Here is a 23,361-nt window from a genome sequence, read left to right as displayed (position 1 = left end):
AGCGGAAAAGGATTGGCGGCTGCAAAGTTGAGTAGAAAGTTGGTGAATGGAGGTTTCCCCGCGGAGCGCCAGAAGTGGTTTGGAATGGGGGGAGTTTAGGGTAGCGGGCTATCTGATCTGACTTTATAACCAGACAGCATCCTGTTGCGAGCAGAGCTGGTCTAGCTCACCGAGGACTACGTTTCTCGTGACTTTTCGAATCGTTAGGAATCAACAGGAAAGTTGAAACGTAGAGGACAAACTGTTCTTCAGGTCAGGATCCATGTCGGAATCTCCCGTGACAGTGTTCTCCGCTGGACTCTAATCTTTTACTTGGGAGTAACCGACTTTTGGATTCACTTCGCCTGCTGTGAATAACTTTTTTATTACGAGACTACCAGAAGTTCTGCCACATCTGTTAGTTTGCATCAACTCTAGGCCTATAGGCTTAACTGTAAAGGCGCTTTAATCTAGATTTTAGTGTGAAATAAGATTGTTGTTTGTTGCTCTAAATCACGTCAAGATGGATAAATATGACGATCTGGGTCTTGAGGCCAGTAAATTTATTGAAGACCTCAACATGTATGAGGCATCAAGAGACGGGTTATTCAGAATGAGGAGGGATGCTGGGAATAATCCTGACTTTGAAGAAACCAGGAGAGTGTTTGCCTCCAAAATGACTAAAATCCACATGCAGAAACAGCAAGAGGAAATGGCGAAAAATAGTTTGGCAATGAGAATGAACGGGGGTCACAATAGGGCCGCAGACGGCACGTTTTATACCAAAGACAGGCCGCCCATCAATAGCTATAGACTGGCGGGTGAAGCGGCGGCCAAGCCCCCTATGCTCTCAGGTCCTATGCCGGGCACCGTTAGTGGCACTCAGTACGCCCCGCACTCAGGCTTTGACGTTCCAACCGGCAGAGTTCACGGCTACGGGAACAATTACGACCATAAGGAGCGTTTAGAACCGCATTGTTACCAACAACACCCTTCGTCTCCCCCCAGCCCCGGAAACGCGCCCAACAACATGCCCATGTATGCCGGTCATCCTGCCAGCACCTCGGGCGCCTGGGGTCCCTCCAGGGGTAGTCAGCCCCCTCAGGCATCTCCCGGGGCAGCCTCTGCGAGCAACCAGCCCCAGCGCCACTCACCAGCCTCCACCATCGCCAGTAGTCCGTCTCCAGCCTCCACCGCCGGGGTTCACCACAACCAGCCCGTCACCCCTCCGGTGCGCCGGAGCCCCCCCGCTGTCTCTGCCGGCGCCGCCAGGGGCTGGGCCGCTGGGGAGGCCTACGGGTCAGGAAAGCCTGACCTGATCCCCTCTCTGCCTCTAAGCGCCTTCACTGGGGGGGCTGATCTGTTCCTGCCCCAGCCCCCCGCCACGCCGCCACCCGTGGCCTCGTACTCACCCCCCTCCACAGCCTCCAGACCCACCGCCAACCAGGCCGACCCCCGCCACAACGGTCAGCCCCTGAGCCCCGGGCCCCTCGGGGCCGCCGCAGGCCCGGCTCCTCCTCCTGCCCCCCCCGCCGCCCAGGTGTCGACCCCATCCCCGGCCTGGCCCGCCCCACCGCTAGAGTTGGCCCCGCCGAGACCCCCGGCCCCGGCCTCGGGCCCTGGCCCTGTCGGGGTCTCCACAAGTTTCAGCCAGGGTCAAGTGCTTGGCCAGGGCAGTCAGATGGCCACCGGGGTGTCCATGCCCATGACCTCGGTCCCAGCGAGCCAGCACCTGCTCTCCTCTGGACAGGTGTCCTACACTGACCCCCCCCAGGACCCTCAGCCCCAGCCGGAGGCCCCCAGCCCCCCCAGGGCTGTCAAACTGCCCTGCCAGACCCTCCGCGTGCAGCCGGAGCAGGGGCCGTCTGCGGCCGAGATCAAACTGGAAGCCCTGACCAAGCGCCTGGAGAAGGAGATGGACGCCCAGCCCAAGGCCGACTACTTTGGTAAGCATGTCTGACTTCATCGCATGTCGTGCCTTTGTCTCAAAAAACAATTGCTTTGCTCATTTTACCTCAACTACTGTGTGTGTGTGTGTGTGTGTGTGTGTGTGGTACAATGATCTTGCAAGTTCCATGGTGGGGAGGGCAACCCGTTTGTGTGTATGTGTGTGTGTGTATGGGGGGGGGGGGTAGACATTTCATGAAATGAAAATGAAAAATTCTGCCATGTAGAATGACATCATGTATCCCTAGACCTCTCTCTCTCTCTCTCTCCCAGTCTCTCTTTGACTCAGTGTATCACTATCTAGAATTTACACCTCATCATCCAAAAATCCACCTGTTGGCAATAAGAAAGGATTTCATAGAGCAGGCTGGGAGCATGTCCAGCTAAAGAGAAGCCTGCCCCCCCCCCCCCCAGCTGTCAGAAAACTAGGAGGATCACTGTGGAGGTCACATCAATAACTGACTGTCATTAGTAACGTAACAGGATATCGAGCCTGTGCTGTCTCGTCTTCTCTGGCGGGAAAGAACGCCCTGGCGTCGCAGCCAGCCATTCTCCTCCGATATGTTTGGCTGGCATTCACGCCTTTCCACATGACATCATTGCCACAGACCTGGGCCTGATATGGGCCTCACTCACATGTGCACACGCGTGAGCGCGCACACACTCACACGCACGCACACATAAAAACGTACCTTTTGTGCTTCCTCCAGCAGTGTGAGCTCCTAGAACGTTATGAGAATGAGAAGTTCAATCACAACACCTGCTGTTCTTGGCGACATACACTTTTCCTGGAGGGCTGCCGGCAGGCTATCTATCTGCTGATCTGGTTTTGAGATTGAGCAACAAACTCTTTCCAGACACTTCCACGGCTCAAAATGAGTTTGTTACGAAATGAGTTGATATAGCTGATATTGTGCAACGTTCAGATATTGCTACAAATAGACAAAGCATATGCTCGAAGAGCGTGATAATCAGTATGACTAAACCTTGGCGCTAGAGAGAGAGGGAGAGAAAGAGAGAGAGAAAGAGAATGGCGAGAGTCTACCAAAGAAGGAAATAGAGAGAGAGAGAGGTAGGTACAGCCCGGCATCGCATCCTGATCACGTGAGCTTGCGTTCTATTTCTCCTTGCGGATGTGCGAGTTGGTCCGGTGACTGAGGTTAGGTAGGCAGGCCGGGATGGAAGAGAGATGTCACTTGTCAGCAGGAATTCTGGTCCTTTTCGCTCTTTCGGTGACGGACCTGTGGCCTCTCTCTCTCTCGGTGACGGACCTGTGGCCTCTCTCTCTGTCGGTGACGGTCCTGTGGCCTCTCTCTCACGGTGATGGTCCTGTGGCCTCTCTCTCTCACGGTGACGGTCCTGTGGCCTCTCTCTCTCTCGGTGACGGACCTGTGGCCTCTCTCTCTGTCGGTGACGGTCCTGTGGCCTCTCTCTCTGTCGGTGACGGTCCTGTGGCCTCTCTCTCTGTCGGTGACGGTCCTGTGGCCTCTCTCTCTCTCGGTGACGGTCCTGTGGCCTCTCTCTCGGTGACGGTCCTGTGGCCTCTCTCTCTCTCTCTCTGTGACGGTCCTGTGGCCTCGCTCTCTCTCGGTGACGGACCTGTGGCCTCTCTCTCTGTCGGTGACGGTCCTGTGGCCTCTCTCTCTGTCGGTGACGGTCCTCTCTGCGTCCGGTGGGGGACAGCACTGCCAGGGAATGAGAGAGATTGCGATCGCATGCACTTATCGAGCGGTCATAAACCATCCTTCTGCCACCTTGTCAAAGGAATTGGCTGAGACTGTCATGATAGTAGTAATTTAAAGAGCAAGGGACATTCATGAGAATATAACTGTCATGTAGAACAGATGCACACACACAGACACACACATGCATGCCCACACACATGATTTTCCACAAGACCCTGGCTGGCTCACCCCATGAGTCATGCCTGCCGTCATCACAGAATATAGTCGTTGTGATGGACAGAGACAGAGAGTTTCTGGCCTGGCATACACACTCTATCTCTCACCACGCACAGTATCTCCACTCTAGGGTCTTAGGGGCCCACCTTTTACACTGAGACAGAGAGGAGTGTGTGAGAGGCTGAAAGCCCTCTGGTCCAGACCTGTACTCCTGTGCTGACCACCAGCCTCTCTGTGACAAAATAACCCCATCATTACGGATATGCCGGCAAGGACCTATCATATACTGTATACTCCGTCCTGATTGGCAGAGTTGCAGCTGGAGGTTCTGGGAAAACGAGTCTGGTGCCAAATGGCTGCACCAGGGGAACGGAGAGGAATGTCTGGAGAAGGAGACCAGTGAGGGAGTGTGTGTGTGTGTGTGTGTGTGTGTGTGTGTGTGTGTGTGTGTGTGTGTGTGTGTGTGTGTGTGTGTGTGTGTGTGTGTGTGTGTGTGTGTGTGTGTGTGTGTGTGTGTGTGTGTGTGTGTGTGTGTGTGTGTGTGTGTGTGTGTGTGTGTGTGTGTGTGTGTGCGTGCGTGCGTGCGTGTGCCTGTGTGTGCAGTGGTAGTAAAAGGGGCGGAGTCACTTGGGCTAGTTAAAGCATACCCCGGGAGTAGCAGGATGAATGATTAGACTAGCAGAGAGATTTAAAGGACGAGTCTATGGAAGCTCTTTGTCTCTGGTCTGGCTGGGAGAGGCGGGGGCAGAATTTATAGGTGGGGGTCCACTAGTCCAGGCCAGTGTGGGAGAAAGAGAGGTGGGAAATCCCTTCGGACACACACACACACACACACACACACACACACACACACACACACACAGTAGAGAGAGTGTTGTGTTCTGATGAAGGATTACTTTATCCTATCAGACTCCTGGTTGGGTGGCTTTATTAAACTCTTCCAAGGCTTCTGTTTGGGCAGCTAATTTTGAATCATGACAAGTCTGCACGACTCTTATGCGTGTTTTTCTACAGTACAGTATATATTTGAGCTCTAGAGTTTGCCAGTCCTTTTCGGCGGTGTTGAGTGTGTGTGTGTGTGTGTGTTTGTGTGTGTGTACGATGTGCAACACCTGTGGGGTGTGACATCATAAAGATGTCATTGACTTGGACTCTGGTTACCATGACACACAGTAGCTTTCATTCACTGTCAGTATCACACTCAGGTTTCTCATACAAACGGTATTGTGTCCGTTCTCAGAAAAAGTACTAAGAAAAGGTTGTGCTACGTAGAATTGTTTGGAAGAATAGAAGAACCCTTTGAAAAAAGGTTTCGTATACAACCCTACGTTCTAAATAGAACCCTTTCGGGCTCCACTAGGTGTTTGGAATTCTACGTGGAGCCATTTTTCAGAGGGTTATTCTATTCATAGAAGAAAGAAGGGGAAGAGGCACCTGAAGACGGCCACGCTGGCCGAAACGTTGTGCTTCAAATAAATCACTTGGGATCTTTGGAAACCGTTCACCTCTCTTCGTTTCTCAGTTTATAGTTTTTGGTCTAGCACCTGTCACTTTTCTCTCTTGGATGTGCGTGTATTTTCCATCACAATTTCTTCTATTCATACAAATGTTTCTATAAAGCCCTTTTTGTGACTTGACTGTGAAAAGCTTTTCTACCTGGGCACTTCAAATAGACCACCCAAAGCGAAACACTGCACTCATGTAGTGTGTTAATTGCAGGCGAACAGGTGATTGATGTTTCGACCAAGCGTCTTCCTCAGAGTCAACGGTCCCTTTTTGTGACTGTATGTAGACTTGCAGATTTGTTGATCTGCAGAAGTCTCTCTTCCCCTCCCAATCCTCAGCGCTGAGGAGGTAGCCATTACTCAGTGAGGGTGGAGGGAAGCACTTAGCAGCACTGGACTGTGGGTTTTGACAGCTGTAGCAGGGGACGAAGTTTTGTCTCTATGTTTTGATTCCCCTCCTCCTCCCCTTAAAGAAGGGATAATATTTAGTGTTTTGGAATATGGGACTTGAGCCAACAAAAGATTTGCAGTGTGTCCCAAAGAACCCGTGGGAAGGTGACAGGCTACCTCCGGAATGTTCTGGTACAAAACTGGAATAAGGATGGAAACACTTTAACTTATTTCTCTTTTAGCTTTGTGCATTAGTTCCATTTGACGAACAGCAACTGGCCTTCAAAGTCAGTTCAAAGATCTCACTGTCCCCAGGTTCAGATTTCAACCAGGAGAACCGGCTTAGAAATCTACAGGTCTTCCAGCCAGGTCTGGGTCGGCAGTCGTGTTGATTAACGGTCTCCACACATCTGTGTGCTCTGAAGATGGATGGAGCTGGAGCTCATCAGGGGATGAGAGCGCCAGCGGGAAGGAAGAGAAGAGAGCTGGAGAGAAAAGGAAGAGAAGAGAGCCAGAGAGAGGAGAGGGAAGGAAAGGAAGAGAAGAGAGCTGGAGAGAGAGAAGATGGAGGGAAAGGAAGAGAAGAGAGCCAGAGAGAGAGGATATGGAGGGAAAGGAAAAGAGAGTTGGAGAGAGAGAAGATGGAAGGAAAGGAAGAAAAGAGAGCTGGAGAGAGAAGATGGAGGGAAAGTCTCTGGATGTAATGCTCCATATGGAGGGTTGAGTGTAAAGCTAGTTTGGTTTACAGGGAACAGAAAACAAAGTGTGAGTGTTTTGAAACTCGTTAAGCATAATATAGCTCAGTGGTATTATTGTATTACCGTGTGTGTGTGCGTGCGTGCGTGTGTGTGGAGGAGGCAGGCAGACGTGTGATGTCTGCTAGCTTCCAGAGGAGACAGACACTCCATTGTGAGTGTCCTGTCCTGGCCTGGCTAGGCTGGGTTGGGCAGGGCTGTGTGTGGTGTGGCCTGGCTGGGCTGAGCTGGGCTGGGCCTCTCAGTCAGTCTCTGTCTGGACTGGACTGGTCAGATCAGGGCAGGGCTAGACTAGACTAGGTTAAGTTAGGCTAGGTTAAGTTAGGCTAGGTTAAGTTAGGCTAGGTTAAGTTAGGCTAGGTTAGGCTAGGTTAAGTTAAGAGGTTAAGTTAAGATGGGTTAAGTTAAGCTAGGTTAATTTAGGCTAGGTTAAGTTAAGCTAGGTTAAATGAAGCTAGCTTAAGTTAAGAGGTTAAGTTAGGCTAAGCTAGGTTAAGTTAGGCTAAAATAGGTTAAATTACGCTAGCCTCTGAGTCAGTCTCTGCCTGGCATAGCCCTCACATGTTTTCCTCTAATAAATGTTCTCACTGTATCAGCCTCTTATCTCTCCTAGTCATGCTGCTCTGTTCTGTTCTCTCAGGCATTCACAGCACACTGGTGGCCTGTTAGCAGACACACACACACACGCCCACGCACACACCCATGCACGCACACACACACACACACACACACACACACACACACACACACACACACAGACCACTCTTCACAGAGCAAAAAGGAGGGAAAAGAAGTCGAGAGGGCAAGAGATATGAAATCAAGTTTGAGAGTCCCAGCTTTTCTGTCCTGTTTTCTCAGAGAGAGAGAGAGAAAGTTAGAAAAGTCTGGAACCTTCCGAGCTCCTCGCCTCCCCTGTACGTCAGCATACTGGACTCTGCGTGACTGGATGGTCACATTTGATGTAAAATAAGTGATTAAGTTGTCACTTGTCATACTCAGTGTGCCATCATGGCGTGCCTTCACACCCAACAGAATGTTCTGTCCTTCCCCGCAATCACACGTGCACATAGTGATTTGACGGTGTCCCCTATGCAGACCTACTTTAATTGAGAGAGAGAGATAGAGAGAGTGAGACCGAGAGAGAGAGCAGCTGGGACTTTCATGTCATGTCTTGCCGTTTCCCTCTCTTGACTGGTAGACTTGAGAGGGGCGTGTGTGTGTCCAGTCGGCTGTTCCATCCCAGCGTTTGTTCGCGAGACGGACGTCTCAGCACCGGAGCCAAGCCAAACAAGCAGCGTGGAATATTATTTCCCCTTTAAATGACACCGAGTGGTTTCTGACTTCCCCTTTAAATGACAGAGTGGTTACTTTGATTGTCGTAATGCTGCTTTTTTTTCCCTCGCCATTGTTTTGGCCCGGTTTTATTTGACTGCTTGTCCAATAGCCCCTCCCCCTGCCCTTGATTGGATCACTGTAATGAATGATATCCAACGGGTGCGAGTCAAGTTTGCTTTGTGTGCGTGGGCGAGTGTGTGTGTGTGTTTGTGAGATAGTAAGCTGATTGCTGTGTTGTTTGTACTGTGTTACAGGGAACTGTGTGAAGTGCAACAAGGCGGTGTATGGAGCCAGCCAGGCGTGCCAGGCAATGGGGAGTCTCTACCACGACAGCTGTTTCACCTGCAGCGCCTGCAGTGAGTAACACACACACACACACACACACACACACACACACACACTGCTTTACACAAACACAGACACACGCATTATGCATACTTTCTGCCTCATGCACACACACACACACCTACACGCACACTTGCACTGTCTCATAGACTTCTCACCTACTGCTTTATGTCACACAGTGAGTCTAGACTACCGTCTTGATAGCCCAGCCCAGCCCCCCCACCCCCAGTCAGAGCAGCTCATGTCAGGTCAACTCTCATTGTTCTCCGGCCCCTTGTTCCTTTCAATAGTCTCACCCCCCCCCCCCCCCCCTCTAGTTTGAATAGTATCACCCCCACCACTCCTTTGAATAGTGTCACCCCAAACACCGCTCCCTAGACTTGGCTTCTAATCCCATAGAAGAATCCCCTGCAGTTTCTGTCTGACTGAAACCTCTGTGGCTTTTCAGACCCATCCTGTCTGTCTGTCTGTCTGTCTGTCTGCCTGCCTGCCTGCCTGCCTGCCTGTCTGTCTGTCTGTCTGTCTGTCTGTATGTCTGTCTGTCTGTCTGTCTGTCTGTCTCTCTCTGTCTGCCTCTGTCTGTCTGCCGCTGTCTGTCTGTCTGCCGCTGTGTGTCTGTCTGCCTGCCTGCCTGCCTGCCTGTCTGCCTGGGTGGATGAGCGGATGACACATTGGTGTGGATGTATTTACCAATTAAAATATCTCCCGCTCAGTGACCCTGCGATGACGTCGAAGGCTGTGAGGGGCCACGGCCGGGGGCTGAGGCCCGGCCCCCCCAGCCCGGGCCCCTCTCTGCTCAGCTCCATTAGTGTGCCGTGTGAGGCTCTGACCTTTGACCCCAGTGGTCACACTCCCAGATCTCTATTTAACACGTGATGCCCTGTATCTGCCCTCTCCTGTGTGTATGTGTGTGTGTCCGTGTAAGTGAGGGTGGGGGGAGGGGGGTGGGGAGAGAAAGAGAAAAAGAGAGTGAGAGAGGGTAAAGAGGAAGAGATTGAGAGGGACTGAGGGAGGGGAGACAGAGGGAGGAAGATGAAGAGACAGTGAGGGAGAGAGAGCAGAGAGAAGGGATGGGATTAAGGCCTGGGTTACCCGACGTCGACACTAGAATTACAATGAGAACGAGAATGACCTCCATGTTACACGTAACGTTTTATCAGCAATGCCAGAAGTTATCAGGGTCACATGGAAACGATATCGCAACACCATTCGCACTGGGCATTTGCGTGCCTGTTAAAAACACTGGGCATGTGCGTGCCTGTTAAAAACAGACCCTGACAGTCATCTATGAAAATAATTTGTTTCGAAGGCATTTATTTAGGGCTGCCTGTCTTCAACCCAAGGAAATCTTGGTCAGGCCTACATTTCCAAATTAGGGTGCCGTAGTTAGTAATTAACTAATTATTAATTAATTAATTAATTTTTTTTTTTATTATTATTATGATTGTTGTTGTTGTTGTTGTTTTTCATGTAGGCCTGCTAGACCAGGCGCTTCCACCCAACTCACTTCCACTGAACCTCAAGTTGGTCTACCCTGGATCATATAATTCCATAACCTCTCATTTTGTCCATCCATCCAACTGATTTAAATAAATGCATTTTCCAATGTCTGAATAAAATCATGAGTTTTGCTAGAGTCTGATTGCGCTCCCCGTTTGAGGTGGCAAACCGAGTCTTAAAGGTATAATATAATATGTAATATGTGGATTATTTCCCCCATCTAGTGTCTAAAGATAAGAACTGCAACAACACAACGTATTGGTTGCCAGGTTCGTTACAACCTGCAGATCGGGTCAAGCGTGCAGACAGTTCAAACATGCACCTTCCTGACACACAACAACAGGTAACGTATCGTTAGTGGTCTATCACCACTAGCAGTGTTTGCTAGCAAACGATTGCTAGCTAGCCAAGTTACATGCCACAAAATGCCAGAGAATGCACAGTTTCAGTCATACTGTGATAAGATCTTCACTCCAAGAGGAACATAACATTACACTAATCAGTAATCACAATCAAGTATTTCAGAGTGCCATGTGATAAGTTACGTTAGATGCTGTAGTGTGGAGATAACGTTAGGTCTGGCTATGCAGATTCCAAGAAAAACAACGATAGCTAGTTAGCTAGCTTACCGGTCTAGTAGAAAAGTAGCCATGTCACCATGCGACTTTATCCCATGAAACTCCATAAACTCCGTCCAACGAGCAAAGGCTGGCCCGATATCTATCCGACTTTTGCTCCTTCTTCGGTAACTGAATGAGATTCATATTGCACGGTTCACCGGGGCTCAGACGGAGAGCAGGACGACGAAACTCGGCCATTTTACCAAACGTTTAGCTGAAAAGAGTGAGCGGAAGTGGACGGAAAAGCTGCCGTTTTATAGTCGCACACACACTAACCAACATCTATAATGCTGCTAATTCATGGAAGTATAACGTTAGCTGGCTACTGCTTATCTCACAGTGGTGAAGCTAGAATAGTACCTGGCAACGCAGCGCGCAGTACCAACGCTGTAATACTATTGGCTGGTATGATATCAACAGAGTGTCATTGTCGGGCCGTCAAAATTTCATAATGTAATAATTTCAGACAAAATATACTTTTTTTAATGGAAAAGCAATACTTTTACTCTGCAGCCTTTGCAAAGCCCTATGGATGTATTATATATAAAAAAAAAAAATGTAATCCACATATTACATATTATACCTTTAAATCAGTCTTTTTCTCTTGAAGTTCCGGTAAAATCAGTCATTTTCTCTTGGAAGTTCCGGTAAAATCAAACATAATTTGATCATTTAAAATTGATAATTTATTTTGATCATTAATTTAATATTATCTGAAGTTTTTGGTCTTAATGCAAATTACCTGCATGATCCCAGTCTTTGAAAAATCGTATAGTGACTTCTGTATGTTTGGAGATTGAACTTTGTCTAAATTATATAATGCTGCTGCTGTGTCTGCCCTTTGACTAATATAAACGAATAACATAGAACAGATTTGAATAGCAGCCACACACAATGCACATAATCTAACTGAATAGAATAGCCAAACAAAATGAAATAAAGATAGGCCTACATTTTACAATGCTGCGCAACCATGCATTTTAGAGATTGGGCTGGATTTTAGACACTTTTGTCAGCATCCTGCACAAAATACGCTCCCACAGCTCTGGAAGCAAATCAGTCATCAATCTTAAAATAACATAAATCATATAATTAAGAAACTTGTAGTATATTTTATTACAATCACATTATGGGCTTTAAAATGATGTGTTATAATTGAACTGTACAATAGCTGAACGTGCTTCATCGTTATCAGAACGAGATTGCCTTCGCCTACATGAGGGCGGATTCCAGGAAAAGGAGAAAAAAAACACCCCTCTCAGCATTCTCGAAACTTCACACGGGTTTTTGAAACGCTAACGGCGTGTTCGGGTAACTGTGAGGTGCAAATGGGAACCGAAAGTCCCGTGGGGGGTGGGGGGCTAACCAGGCCTAAGGCAGAGTCAGTCAGTAAGAGCAGAGGCAGGAGGTCTAGCCTGGTGGGGGGGGGGGGATACACACTTACATACCTCCCATAGCTTTCTTCATGTGAGGAGCACAGGGGCTGGTCTTGCTCCAGCTGGCCCCAAGAGGGAGAGGGTCCTGGCTGGGTGGAATGCAGGCGTAGGGGGGGGGGGGGGGGGGGGGGTCTCTGGAGGCTGAGCTCCACGAGGACACAGGGTGGCGTTATTTCAGCTGGACTGTGGAGAGAGAGAGAGAGAGAGAGAGAGAGAGAGGGGAGCACAGGGCAGAACAGGCAGACCATTCAGGGGACGGGCTACCCTACCACCCGCTGTCAAGTTTTACACACACACACACACACTCCCCCTCCTCTAACTCAACCTTCATGGTACTTGAGTTGCATAACGGAATCTTTATGACCCTGAACGATGTATGTGTGCACCCTCTCCGTAATGCACAGGGCTGAGGGAGAGAGGGAGGGAGGGGTGCGGCATTCCTCGCGGCTCTGAGAGAGTCCAGGCTGATGGCCTCTTGACCGCTTCGTGGGAGGAGGTAGCGGTTAGCCAAAGCTAATCATCGACCGTGTCTAGAGCGCCTGCTAGAGAGGCTGTCCGAAAAGCGGAGGGCTCAGACGCGGATCCCCCTAACTCCCCCTGCGGATCCCCCTAACTCCCCCTGCGGATCCCCCTAACTCCCCCTGCGGATCCCCCTAACTCCCCCTGCGGAGCCCCCTAACTCCCCCTGCGGATCCCTGAGGAGATTACCTCCCGGGAGAAGATGGCTTACAGGTAGGCTAGCAAAATAGTCAGCGGAGGTCCGTGGAGAGAGAAAGTCAACAGGAGTGTGTGAGAAGAAAGGGAAGACCCCGGAGGGCTGTGTTGAACCCTAGAAGGGGACCTGATGCCTGGGGGAAACAGGAAGTGACATTGGCTTCCCCTGTTTTCTGTCTCTGGACCTTTACTGGCTCATTTGGATGGTCGGAATGGTGCTGTGTTCAGATCAGCATGACTAATGTAGTAGAACTCCAGGGGGAAAGTGAAATTAGTATTATCTTAGTATTATCTTCAGTAAACCCAGTTTTCACAAGTGTTGAGTCGAAATCTCCCATCCCTCACGGCTCACGCATAAACACATTCTCACAGCTTTTCTCACTTTTGCAGTGCTCAGTGGAACTCAATTTGGCCTGATTTGATGAACTAGAGTGCAGTATGTGTGTGCGTGTGTGTGTGTGTATTTGTGTGTGTACGTGTGTGTGTGTGTGTGTGTACGTGTGTGTGTGTGCGTGTGTGTGTGAGAGAGAGAGGGAGGGGAGGGGGGGGGTGAGGGTTAGGACTGAGGTGTGGCTGAAGTTTGTCGGGAGAACAGACATCTGATTGTTGCGGACCAGTCAGGAGACAGAACCCTCCCTGTGCTCTCTCTAACCCTCACAACACCGGCCCCTTCAACCAGCCAATCGTCCGCCTCTGGGGAACAAAATCAAAGATCTGATTGGCTATGAAGCCAAGGCTGTGCAAACATGCTGCAAGGTTTGAATCCTGGCACTTGCGGATAATAGTCTGATTGTTTCAGGCCGACCTGAACGCCACCTAGATCCACGAATAGAACCAGGTCAATGTGACTGACATGAGGCCTGCTGGGACTAGCTGGGAGAGCAACTGTTTGTTCTAAAGACTGTAAACACTAAATTGTATTACGACTAATTTGATTCTTGAGAAACAAATAACTTTTCATACTTCAAAGGCGTGTGTGTGTGTGCGTGTGTGCGTGCGTACGTGTGTAGGGGGAGTTGTCTATATATGTTGTACTATTTCTAATTTAAGGGCGTGCGAAATCAACACCATGCAATCCTATATCCACTGGCATCTGATGTATGCGTTTCTCCCATTCTTCCTTTAACTCTTCATAAATAGACAGCGTAGTGCTAATATCTAGACGTTATAACTCAATGAAAGTTCATGGTGAGATGCACACCAATGTGGCAGAGAATCTCATTCCACGGAATGTTTTGATTAGAAAACGGCACAGTAATATATTTTCTTTCTTGCTCTCTCAGGTATTTCATATTTTTATGTGGGGGCGGAAATAGGCGCCATTCTTTTTAGCTACCTCATTACTGTCAGCCTTGACTCCTGACTTTAATTAGACTCTATTCTTCCCAGAAGGCTTGCTGCTCTCTCTCTCTTTCTCTCCCTCTCTCTCTCTCTCTCTCTCTTTCTCTCTCTCTCTCTGACTCCCTGGAAAAAGACAGGAATGTAAAAGAGGTGCCCGTATCTCACTTTCATTCCTCCCTCCATCTCTCCTTCTGCATTCCCTGGGGTCGTGTGGGGAAATGATGTTTTTATCAAGCCGAGGCCCATTCTGCCCTGTCGCTAGGAAAATCCGCACACTGGAATTACAGTTCCCGGTTTCACTTCATTGATAAATATGCAATGTTTCGACCTTTACTGTAGGTCTTAATCAGGCTGATTAAGTTGCCCGATGAACATGACATGGGCCAGATAATCAAGGAGTCAATTGATGTCTATCAATAACTTGAATCGACAGGGGCTGTTTCCGTAAATATCTTCCTTTGTGTTACTCTGTAGGTGGCTTGAAGTCTGTACATAAGACAAGCACGTGATGTTTGACATCCATGCCCATAAGAGGCTAAACCAGCTCTTTCAGATGACTGCGGTGGGCTTTGAGGAGCTCTACTACTATTTACTGTCTGATATTTTGACCTCCGCTCAGAGAGATTCTCACATGGCATTGGGTATCCATGGTGGGGGGAGAGGGTTTAGTATGGATTACTGCTGTTCCAATTCCATTACCTCTGAACTCGGTTACCAGGGAAGCCATGTGAGGTTTGAATCTTGGGATCTTCTTCCCTGGGGAAGACAGGAAAGGGTTGGTGGGAAGGGGGGGGGTTACTGCTTTGAACTACCCTGTTCTCCCTCCCAGATTCCCACCTTTAGGCTTATCTGTGCAGCTCAGTGGCCTGTTTGGTTTCGACCAAAACCTTACATTTCATTTAAGCGTCGACCTCCGCGAGGTGAGTTTACTTTCATTTCTCGATTTGTATGTGGCAGTGGGGGAGATGAGGAAGAAGGCTCCCATTCACCGGTTGAACCCCCCCCCCCCCAACCCCCCCTCCCCCCCAAGAAAATGTGTGGAATGTTCCGTCTTCCTGTGAGACCTACAGCGCTGCAGGAAGAGGGAAGGAGGAGCACGTGTGTGCGCGAGCACGCGCGTGTGTTATGACAGTGAGGGGGATTTTTAGGAGTCCAGATCTAGACAGACAGGAAGTGCTGTCGGTGTGGGGAGGAAGAGAAGAAAAAGAAGCGCGGTCTCCTGGGACCGCGTCTCCGCGTGTCTCTGCCATGTGAGGCGTCCATCACGGAGGGTCGTTAATCAGTCGCGCCTGTTAGTTAATTGGATTCAATCACACCGTTTTTCCCCCATCGCGTGGTTCTGGTTTGGCGGCGGCGGCGCTGCCATCCAGATGTGTTCCCCGCCGTTTGGGAGCGCAGCGAGATTCCATCTGGAGATGTTGTTTATTTGAGTTGTGCGTCTGTGAATGGAGCAGGACCTAATGGATTCTGGCTGGCTGGCTAGGCTCTTTGGCTGGAGACCCCCGGAGGTCAATGATTCACCACGTCGCTTCTGTGTGTTACTGCCGTGCCTTGGCTGCGCTGATATTCACATTTTCACAAAATTTCTAAATCAGGTCTCCTCCATCCCTGACCACGACTGTCCAAACCCGTCGGTCAAATGAAGTGTGGTATTCTGTTTGTTTGTTTGTTTGTCTGAGGAGTGTCCACTTTGAGCCCCAACGCTCTGCTGTTGCTAGTGACGTTGATTTGAAAAGCCTCTCCCTCTCTCCTGTCAGGTCGCCGGCTGCGGGGGAAGGCCTTCTACTACGTCGGGGGGAAGGTGTTCTGCGAGGAGGACTTCCTGGTCAGTGGTTTACACATCACATCTGCATCCAACACTCCATTAAAGTCCGTCGGTTCTGTTGGAATTTGAAACAACACTGGAACAACAACATGCTAACCCGACGCGACAGATGGTTTGCTCCAATTAACGTTCAAAACTACCTGGCAGGTGATTGGATGAGCCATCTGAAAAAAATCTGAAACGGTCCCATCAGTGCCAACTTCAACCGCTCCTCGCTGATTGGCGAGATCGTTTTCCGATCTGGCTCAAAATGTTCTCTATAGAGAGTATCCAGACTGATTTTCGAGTAACAACGTGAGCTGGCGACATCAGGATGGTCTCACGAGGCTAACGACATGTAGCCTGTTGCTGCTATCTTCTTTCCCTCTGCCACCGACCCTTAAACTCAAGATTGGAGTTCCCCCCCCCCCCCTCCCCCGTGGGCAAGTTGAAGTATCTCATGGAGACTTTCTGTATCAGCTTACTCCATCTGGGCTCCGGCAGGGCGGAATTCGGGGTGGTTTGTGGGGAGATTCGAGGGGGTAACTGGATATGAGAGCTACTTAGCCAGGTTTGAGACAGGAGCCAGCGGGTCCGGCAGAGTGACACGCCCCTCAGCACAGCAGGCCTGAAGCCCCCCTCAGTAGAGCAGGCATGTTCACCCCAGGTGCCCTTCGCTCCAATATAAACCCTGCTTTAGACCAGGTGCCCCTCGCTCCAATATAAACCCTGCTTTAGACCAGGTGCCCCTCGCTCCAGTATAAACCCTGCTTTAGACCAGGTGCCCCTCGCTCCAATATAAACCCTGCTTTAGACCAGGTGCCCTTCGCTCCAATATAAACCCTGCTTTAGACCAGGTGCCCTTCGCTCCAATATAAACCCTGCTTTAGACCAGGTGCCCCTCGCTCCAATATAAACCCTGCGTTAGAGCAGTCCATTACAGCAAGGCTTTCATCGCTCCATAACCCTTTTAGCCCAGTAAGTACAGTGCCAACATTCCCAATATGAATTGGATTTTCCCTATATTACTAGAATGTGCAGTTTCTCAGCTTTCAGGAAGTGTTGAAATGTAGGATTCTTTAAAGATTTTTTAAAGATTTAAAAAATAAAATTAAAAAATTTAAAAATAATACGTTTTTTTTAGATATTTTAAAGTCGCACTGAAATGAAAAAAGCATTCTGTCCCATTTTGGTTCACATAATTGGTCATAGTGTTCACCTATTCAACGATGTATGCCAAAAAATTTACAAAATTCTACTTTTGTTTTAATCTTATATCAAAGTATATTATTTCTTACTTCCAGGAAAATGGTAAGTCACGTGCAATGACGACAACAGGTACCTTAGATTTTAGGCCAATAATCTCACGACATCCACCCGTCAATAAACGCTATCCTTCTATCGAATCTGTCTAAAGTTCTTAAAATCCGTCCACTTGTCAATGTTCCAATCAAATTCCTCTAAACATATCTCAAACGTCCGTTTCAGTGCGACTTTAAAAATGTTGCCGGTGACGGGGTCGTATTGAGAGGGTTAAACCTTGTTGCTCTTGCTCCGTGATGACCCCTGACCCCTCGGTGATGACCCCTGACCTCTCCTGCCTGGCCTGCTCTGCAGCGCCCCACACACCTACCGTTGTTATTGGCACAGTTTTATGGTACTTCATCTTTCCTTACTGCTCTTCATGGCTTCAGACAACTTTAAGGAAATGGCCTACTTTTCTGGTGTAGGGCTGAAAGACATTTTAATGAGCCTTTTTGGAAAACTTTCTGTGACGATTTTGTACCAAAGCTCATTGCGCAATCCTCGTCTTTTCCAGTACTCCGGGTTCCAGCAGTCTGCAGACAAGTGTAACGCCTGTGGGCATCTGATCATGGATATGGTGAGTGTACTGTGTGTGTGTATGTGTCTGTGTGTGTGTGTGTATGTGTGTGTGTGTGCGCGCATGCGTCATGGATGCCTCTATCAGAAAGAGGGAGTTGTTCCTCCTGCTTAGAGCTTCCTGTGGACACATCTGGAGAAAGGCTTATGATGCTTAACGACCTCTTTCTCTCTCACTCTCTCTCTCACACGTACAGCAGAACCCTCATTAACTCGTCACTGACTAACACACACACACACACACACACACACACACACGCCCCACACAGTCAGCAACATACAGGTGAAACCAGGACACACAGACCCACGCACACAGGGAGGAAGTGAGGTCACAGGTCCGTTAGTCTCTGGCAGTGAAAGCGCCTGTGGGGGGTGTCCTCTGACATGCCTCTATGTGGGGGGTGTCCTCTGACATGCCTGTACACATGCTCACCACGCCGCGCCGGGCCAGGGAGAGGACCCATGCTATATGTCTTCACGCGGCAAAGAAATGTTTTCATACAATGACGGATGTCCTTGCGGTGTGCTGTCTCCTCCTCTGTGTGTGTGTGTGTGTGTGTGTGTAGATCCTCCAGGCCCTGGGGAAGTCCTACCACCCTGGCTGTTTCCGCTGCGTGATCTGCAACGAGAGTCTGGATGGTGTTCCCTTCACTGTCGACACGGAGAACAAGATCTACTGTGTCAAGGACTACCACAGGTCAGCCCTGTGTGTACTGATAATAACAACAACAACAATAATAATAAATAATAAAACAACAATAATAATAATAAATCTATCAGATTTATTAGGCACATTTCTCGAACCCACAGCGTGTTAACATGCTTCTCTGCTGTCTGTGTTTGGGGAGGGGAGGGGGGGGTCTGCTATAGCATGTGCCTCGTGTGTGAGACCCTGGAGGCTCAGGAGAGGGAGGGGAGGTGTGTGGAGAGGAGGAGGAGAGAGGAGATGTGGGAAGAAAGAACCTCAGTTAAATACAACAAAGAGAGATTCTGTGTGTGTGTGTGTGTGTGTGTGTGTGTGTGTGTGTGTTTTAGTCATGCCCCTGTCATGCCCCTCCAGACTGAGGGCTTTCTTATACACACACAGACATCCAGGTGCCAGCCATCTCCAGACGGCTGTGTGTGTGTGTGTGTGTGTGTGTGTGTGTGTGTACATTTATTTCTCTTTTTGTTCTTCTCTTCTTTTGGGGGGCTGGGAGGTGAGAGCACATCTGTAGATCTGATATCTCCTCATCCCTCCTAAGCAGATCCCGAATCCCCCACAAAGCCAGACGCACGCACACACACACACACACACACAGACATACACACACACACACACACACATTCCATCTACTCTGGAGGGAGGGAGGTGGAGAAGAGTGAGAGAGGGAGACATAAACCAAAACTGATATACTATAAATATACTACATATATACTATAGATATACACTCAGATATCGCCATCGTTCCAGAACAATAAACTACAGCTCAGCCCAGAAGAAACAACTCTGATATTGTTTATTGTTGATATCTGTTCATTAATTTGTTTGTCATCCCCCTCCCTTCCCCCAGGGTCCTGGCCCCTAAATGTGCCGCCTGCAACCAGCCCATCCTGCCTTCAGAGGTAACCCCCCCCTCCCCCCACCCCCGAACCTTGGGCATATCTTAAGTCCTGGGGGTGAGTTTGACCCTAACGGACCTGTTAACCTCTGGCGTGGCGTGTTATCTCAACCGCACCTGCACTACTCTAAGATAACACTGATAGGGACTAGTTAGGTGCCTGAACACCTCTGAAGGTGTTTATAAAGGTTCAGGTTTTAGGCATGCAGCGTCGCCATGTCCACTTTCCCTTCTTTAAACGTAGACATAAACACAGATGAGACCAAAGCAGGAAGACGTCCATTCCGCTCATATCTAGTCCTGCCCTTTTTTTCAGCCGGTAAACAGACCCGTGACTTCCATAAACCAGCCGACTTGCAGATGTTTCCACGCGTCACATGGTAGCGGCTCACACAGACATTACACAGATACCCAGCTCTCGCTGCAGTTACCGGGGTCCAGAGTCTAGAGCTGCTATTGGACGATGCGACGGTGTTGTGGGGGCAGTATAGGGAGGCTCGATTGGTCAGTTGCCACTGCCGTTACCGGTCGATGGTCCAGAGATGACACAGCTCTAACTGTGTGTGCCTACCTACCAGATTTAGAGTTGACTCTGCTGGAATGCCTCAACCCCCCTCCCCCTGTATCAGTCGCGGTAGAACTCAGAGCAGAGGGAGTCGTTTGTCTTGCACCTGCATGTGAGTTGTAATTAAAAAAATCTCAAGAAATTCCACTTCATCAGCCAGTGGAGTGCTGGGCTATAGCTTAGGAGTGTAGGGGTCCAATGCATTGTGTCCAGGGGTTCGCACCCTGGTCTCATCAGACCCCTGGTCTCACCTCTTTAAAAAGTACAACCAGGAGCCTCCCTCTTAAGCACCTATTATATTTTTTATTTAGCTACTCTTGCACCTTAGTCACTTCTTTAGAAAGGAAATGCACTTGTGAGTTCTGGTGAGTAAATGGTAAATTTGACTATTTACCATTTAGAAAAGAGCTGCACTTAAGAATACACTGACTTACTACGTTAAACGCAATTATTGTAAGCCGCTTTGGATAAAGTGTCTGCTAAATGACTGTAATGTAATGTAATGATTATGGCCAGATCCCAGAGGGTGGTTAGTTTAATCTCAGCTCGAGGGTTCATCGTACTACAGCGACGCCATATGGTGTCGGAATTATGGTCGCAAGCTGAGACCAACAACATTTGGTAGGGGGTAATTTGAACACTAGGTCAGGGTCAGTTAGCTACCAAACAGGGTGAAAACGGGGTGAAATCCGGAAGAAGAAGAAAAATGTTTCTGAGAAATGATTGGCGAGATTGGTTCCCCTGCCGCACGAATCGCATACTGAACCTGCTGATTGCTAGTTTGACCTAGGCGTCTGACCCCCGGGGGTTTGGTCAGGTGAAGCTCACGGCGTCTGCCTGCGTGTTTCCCCAGGGCTCCGATGAGACCATTCGTGTCGTGTCCATGGACAGAGACTACCATGTGGAGTGCTATCACTGTGAGGTGAGTCACATTAAAAAACAGTCCCACTTAATGTTTTACGCCCCCTTATCATTACATTCAGTACATTACCTGACATGAAAACACATCCCTATCAAGCATTCAGGAAGTGTTACCTGTAGGGATCTCGTTATGGAGATACAGAAGAAATGCACACATGTACGAACCAAATGCACCTTCGCCACTGTGCTCTCTCGGTGCGTAATGACAGTCCTGGTGGTAAATTGCGCGCCGAGGAGCAGAGCGCATGCCAGCTCATCAGCACCGTCTGATGGTTTTGCTCTCATCCCCCGCCTCGCCCCGGGGATGATTGACAGCTGGAAATTCTTTGAGCACTTGACAACAAAGAGCCCCGAGCCGTGAGGAGATGAGAGCGCTGTCGTTGAGTAGCACCAGTGTTGAGGCAATGCTAAAGTATTCATGAGAGGAGAGGTAACACGTTCTCTGGCTTTTAACATGTCAAACCAGGATGCAAGGCGCTGACAAACAATTCATTGGTTTGTACGCCTTTGAATAAACAGTTCCCTCCTCATGGTTTTCTTTATGATTCAGATTTAGAACAAGGTTTATTCTGATGACATAAAAAAGTGAAATAGCCTACTTCATTCGTCCCCGAAGAAGCAATTATGCAGGCAATCATTTCAAACACAATAAGTAACATTGGTACGTAACATATACATGGCATACTAGTATAAAACAAATAAAAGGTTGAAAATGGTCTCCAAACAGATTAGATGTCCTTTAACCCTCTAACGCTCAGTGCCCTGTGTCTGTAGGACTGCCAGGCAGAGCTGAACGATGAGGAGGGGCATCGCTGTTACCCTCTGGACGGGCACCTCCTCTGCCACTCCTGCCACCTCAAACACATCGAGCCCGGCTGCTCCTCACCCACTGCTGCCTCCTACCAGCACCACGTCTAGGTGTAGGGCGCCTCCTGGTGGCCCTCTGAACAAACTGCCAAACTACAACTTTTTCTCCAGAGATAATTGGAGAGCAAGAAATAAAAGTAGTTTTGGCTGGACCAACCTATGAACGCGAATGTCTGTGACTGACTGACTGACTGAGTGATAAAGTTACACTATTGGTCGGCTGGATGAAGTTATACAGATTTATGCAAATTGGCCACAATTTCACACACCCTTACATGGTCCAGCCATATACTAGGTTTAAACCTGGTCGTTTTTGTTTTTTGACATATAAGTAATCTCTTATGTTTTAAGAGGATAGATGTAGCCTTTGACAGGACTTGTTTGTGGCTTACAAATAATTCACAGCTGTGTGAAGTAGAAACCACAAAGTTGTTGATTTAAACATGTCACAATTAGTGACTGATACCAAAGCCCTGATTTAACAGCTAATCAATGAATCGCCAAATTATGCCCATTGTCAATAGAATTTACATAAGTGTCTCAATTGGATTCTGTGTGTGTACAGTCTGTGTAAATATTGATAATTTCATTTTAATTATGTCTTTAATTATTGTATTATCCTAATTTGCTAAGCTTCAGAACCATCAACTCTTAAGTGGACATATTGCAAGTACTCCTGCTATTTAGATTTTTGTTTTGTATTGTATAATTGGAAAACGTTTCGGAATTGAAAAACGATGTCTCTGTATGAAAAACATCCAGTATCTCTGTTGAGCCTAAAGATACCCCACAATCTAACCAGTCCCACCAATTTCACATCTGAAACCTGTCCTTCAATTTTCCATTGCATCATTCCTTTACTCTGCATCCACAATTTTGAGTCCCCAATGAACTAGAGTGAAATTATCAGGGCCATGACCCAGCAGTAAACTAGTGTGCTTGTTTAAGCATATACTTAGCCTGCAAGGAACCCTAACTGCTCGACTATTGTTAAGAATTGTTCTCCTTTAGAACTCTAAATATATGTTTGACCTCCATCAATAAGTTATACATTGTATACAATATATATTTATGGCTTGTTTCTTGAATTAAAGTGAAGTAGCCTAGGCTAGTCTTTGATATAGCCAATTACAGTAAAGCCAGATGTCTTCAGTGAATATTTTTAGTGAATATTTAAAAAAAATAAATGCATTGTGATAACGTGAATTTGTTGTCATTTTCTTTATAAAGAGCTTTAAAACTGGAATAAGTTTGAGCAGCTTTCATTCAAAAATACAAGAAAGACTCTTGTAGAAAGATTTGATACATACTGTATAGGGCTTGGAAAATGTAGTCTCAGACACAACCATCTTGTTTCTACACAGGTGTATCTATTTGTCTGATTGGCTCTACTGCATAGAATCCTATGCAATCAGAGAATAGATACACCTGTGTAGAAACAAGATGAGCGATATCAATATCATCGAGCTGCAGCTGGTAGAATGGGCGTTCCTGTTTCTGTCTTTATTCACGTCTTGTCTACAGTAACGTTATGCCTTGAAAGTACTGCACTCAATCAGGAAAGCGAGGTTTCCCACCCATATGTTAATTAGAACACTTGAGAAGAGGAACAAAATTAAGAGGATTAGAGGAATGAGATGGTGTGAGGTCCAAGTTAGAGAGAACCACACATGAGGAGCAAGAACTCATCAGTTTACTGCACACACAATACCCTGACACCAGTTAATCTATTTAACAGAAAGACACATTTTTTTGGTAAATCTAAAATGCAGGCTAATAACAGAAGTAGGCCTCAAGTTATGTACAGTATCTGGCAGATGCAAAGCCACAAGAGAGGCTGGGTAAGATTTGATAGTGGACTCCAATTTGGACTGGCAACCAAGGAAGAGGTTCCAGCCTACTTTTCCCTGCAGGTAACTGGGCTTAGCTTATAGTAAGTTAAACTGGAGAAGAA

General features: G+C 48.2%; 1 protein-coding gene across 1 annotated transcript; it reads left to right on the top strand.

Annotated features, from left to right (window-relative positions):
* The first annotated feature begins 57 nt into the window (after positions 1–57).
* On the top strand, positions 58–22,535 carry limd1a (LIM domains containing 1a). Its single transcript, XM_084443984.1, has 8 exons — positions 58–1,925; positions 8,067–8,168; positions 15,526–15,593; positions 17,392–17,454; positions 18,020–18,150; positions 19,007–19,058; positions 20,473–20,541; positions 21,315–22,535. The coding sequence occupies exons 1-8, from the start codon at positions 503–505 to the stop codon at positions 21,456–21,458; spliced, it is 2,052 nt and encodes a 683-aa protein (XP_084300110.1). The 5' UTR covers positions 58–502; the 3' UTR covers positions 21,459–22,535.
* Positions 22,536–23,361: the final 826 nt, after the last annotated feature.

This window comes from Borostomias antarcticus (assembly GCF_949987555.1).
Source record: "Borostomias antarcticus genome assembly, chromosome: 10".
NCBI classification, from domain to species: Eukaryota; Metazoa; Chordata; class Actinopteri; order Stomiiformes; family Stomiidae; genus Borostomias; species Borostomias antarcticus.
Note: the sequence above shows the minus strand (reverse complement) of the source record. Positions and strands in the feature narration are given on the sequence as shown.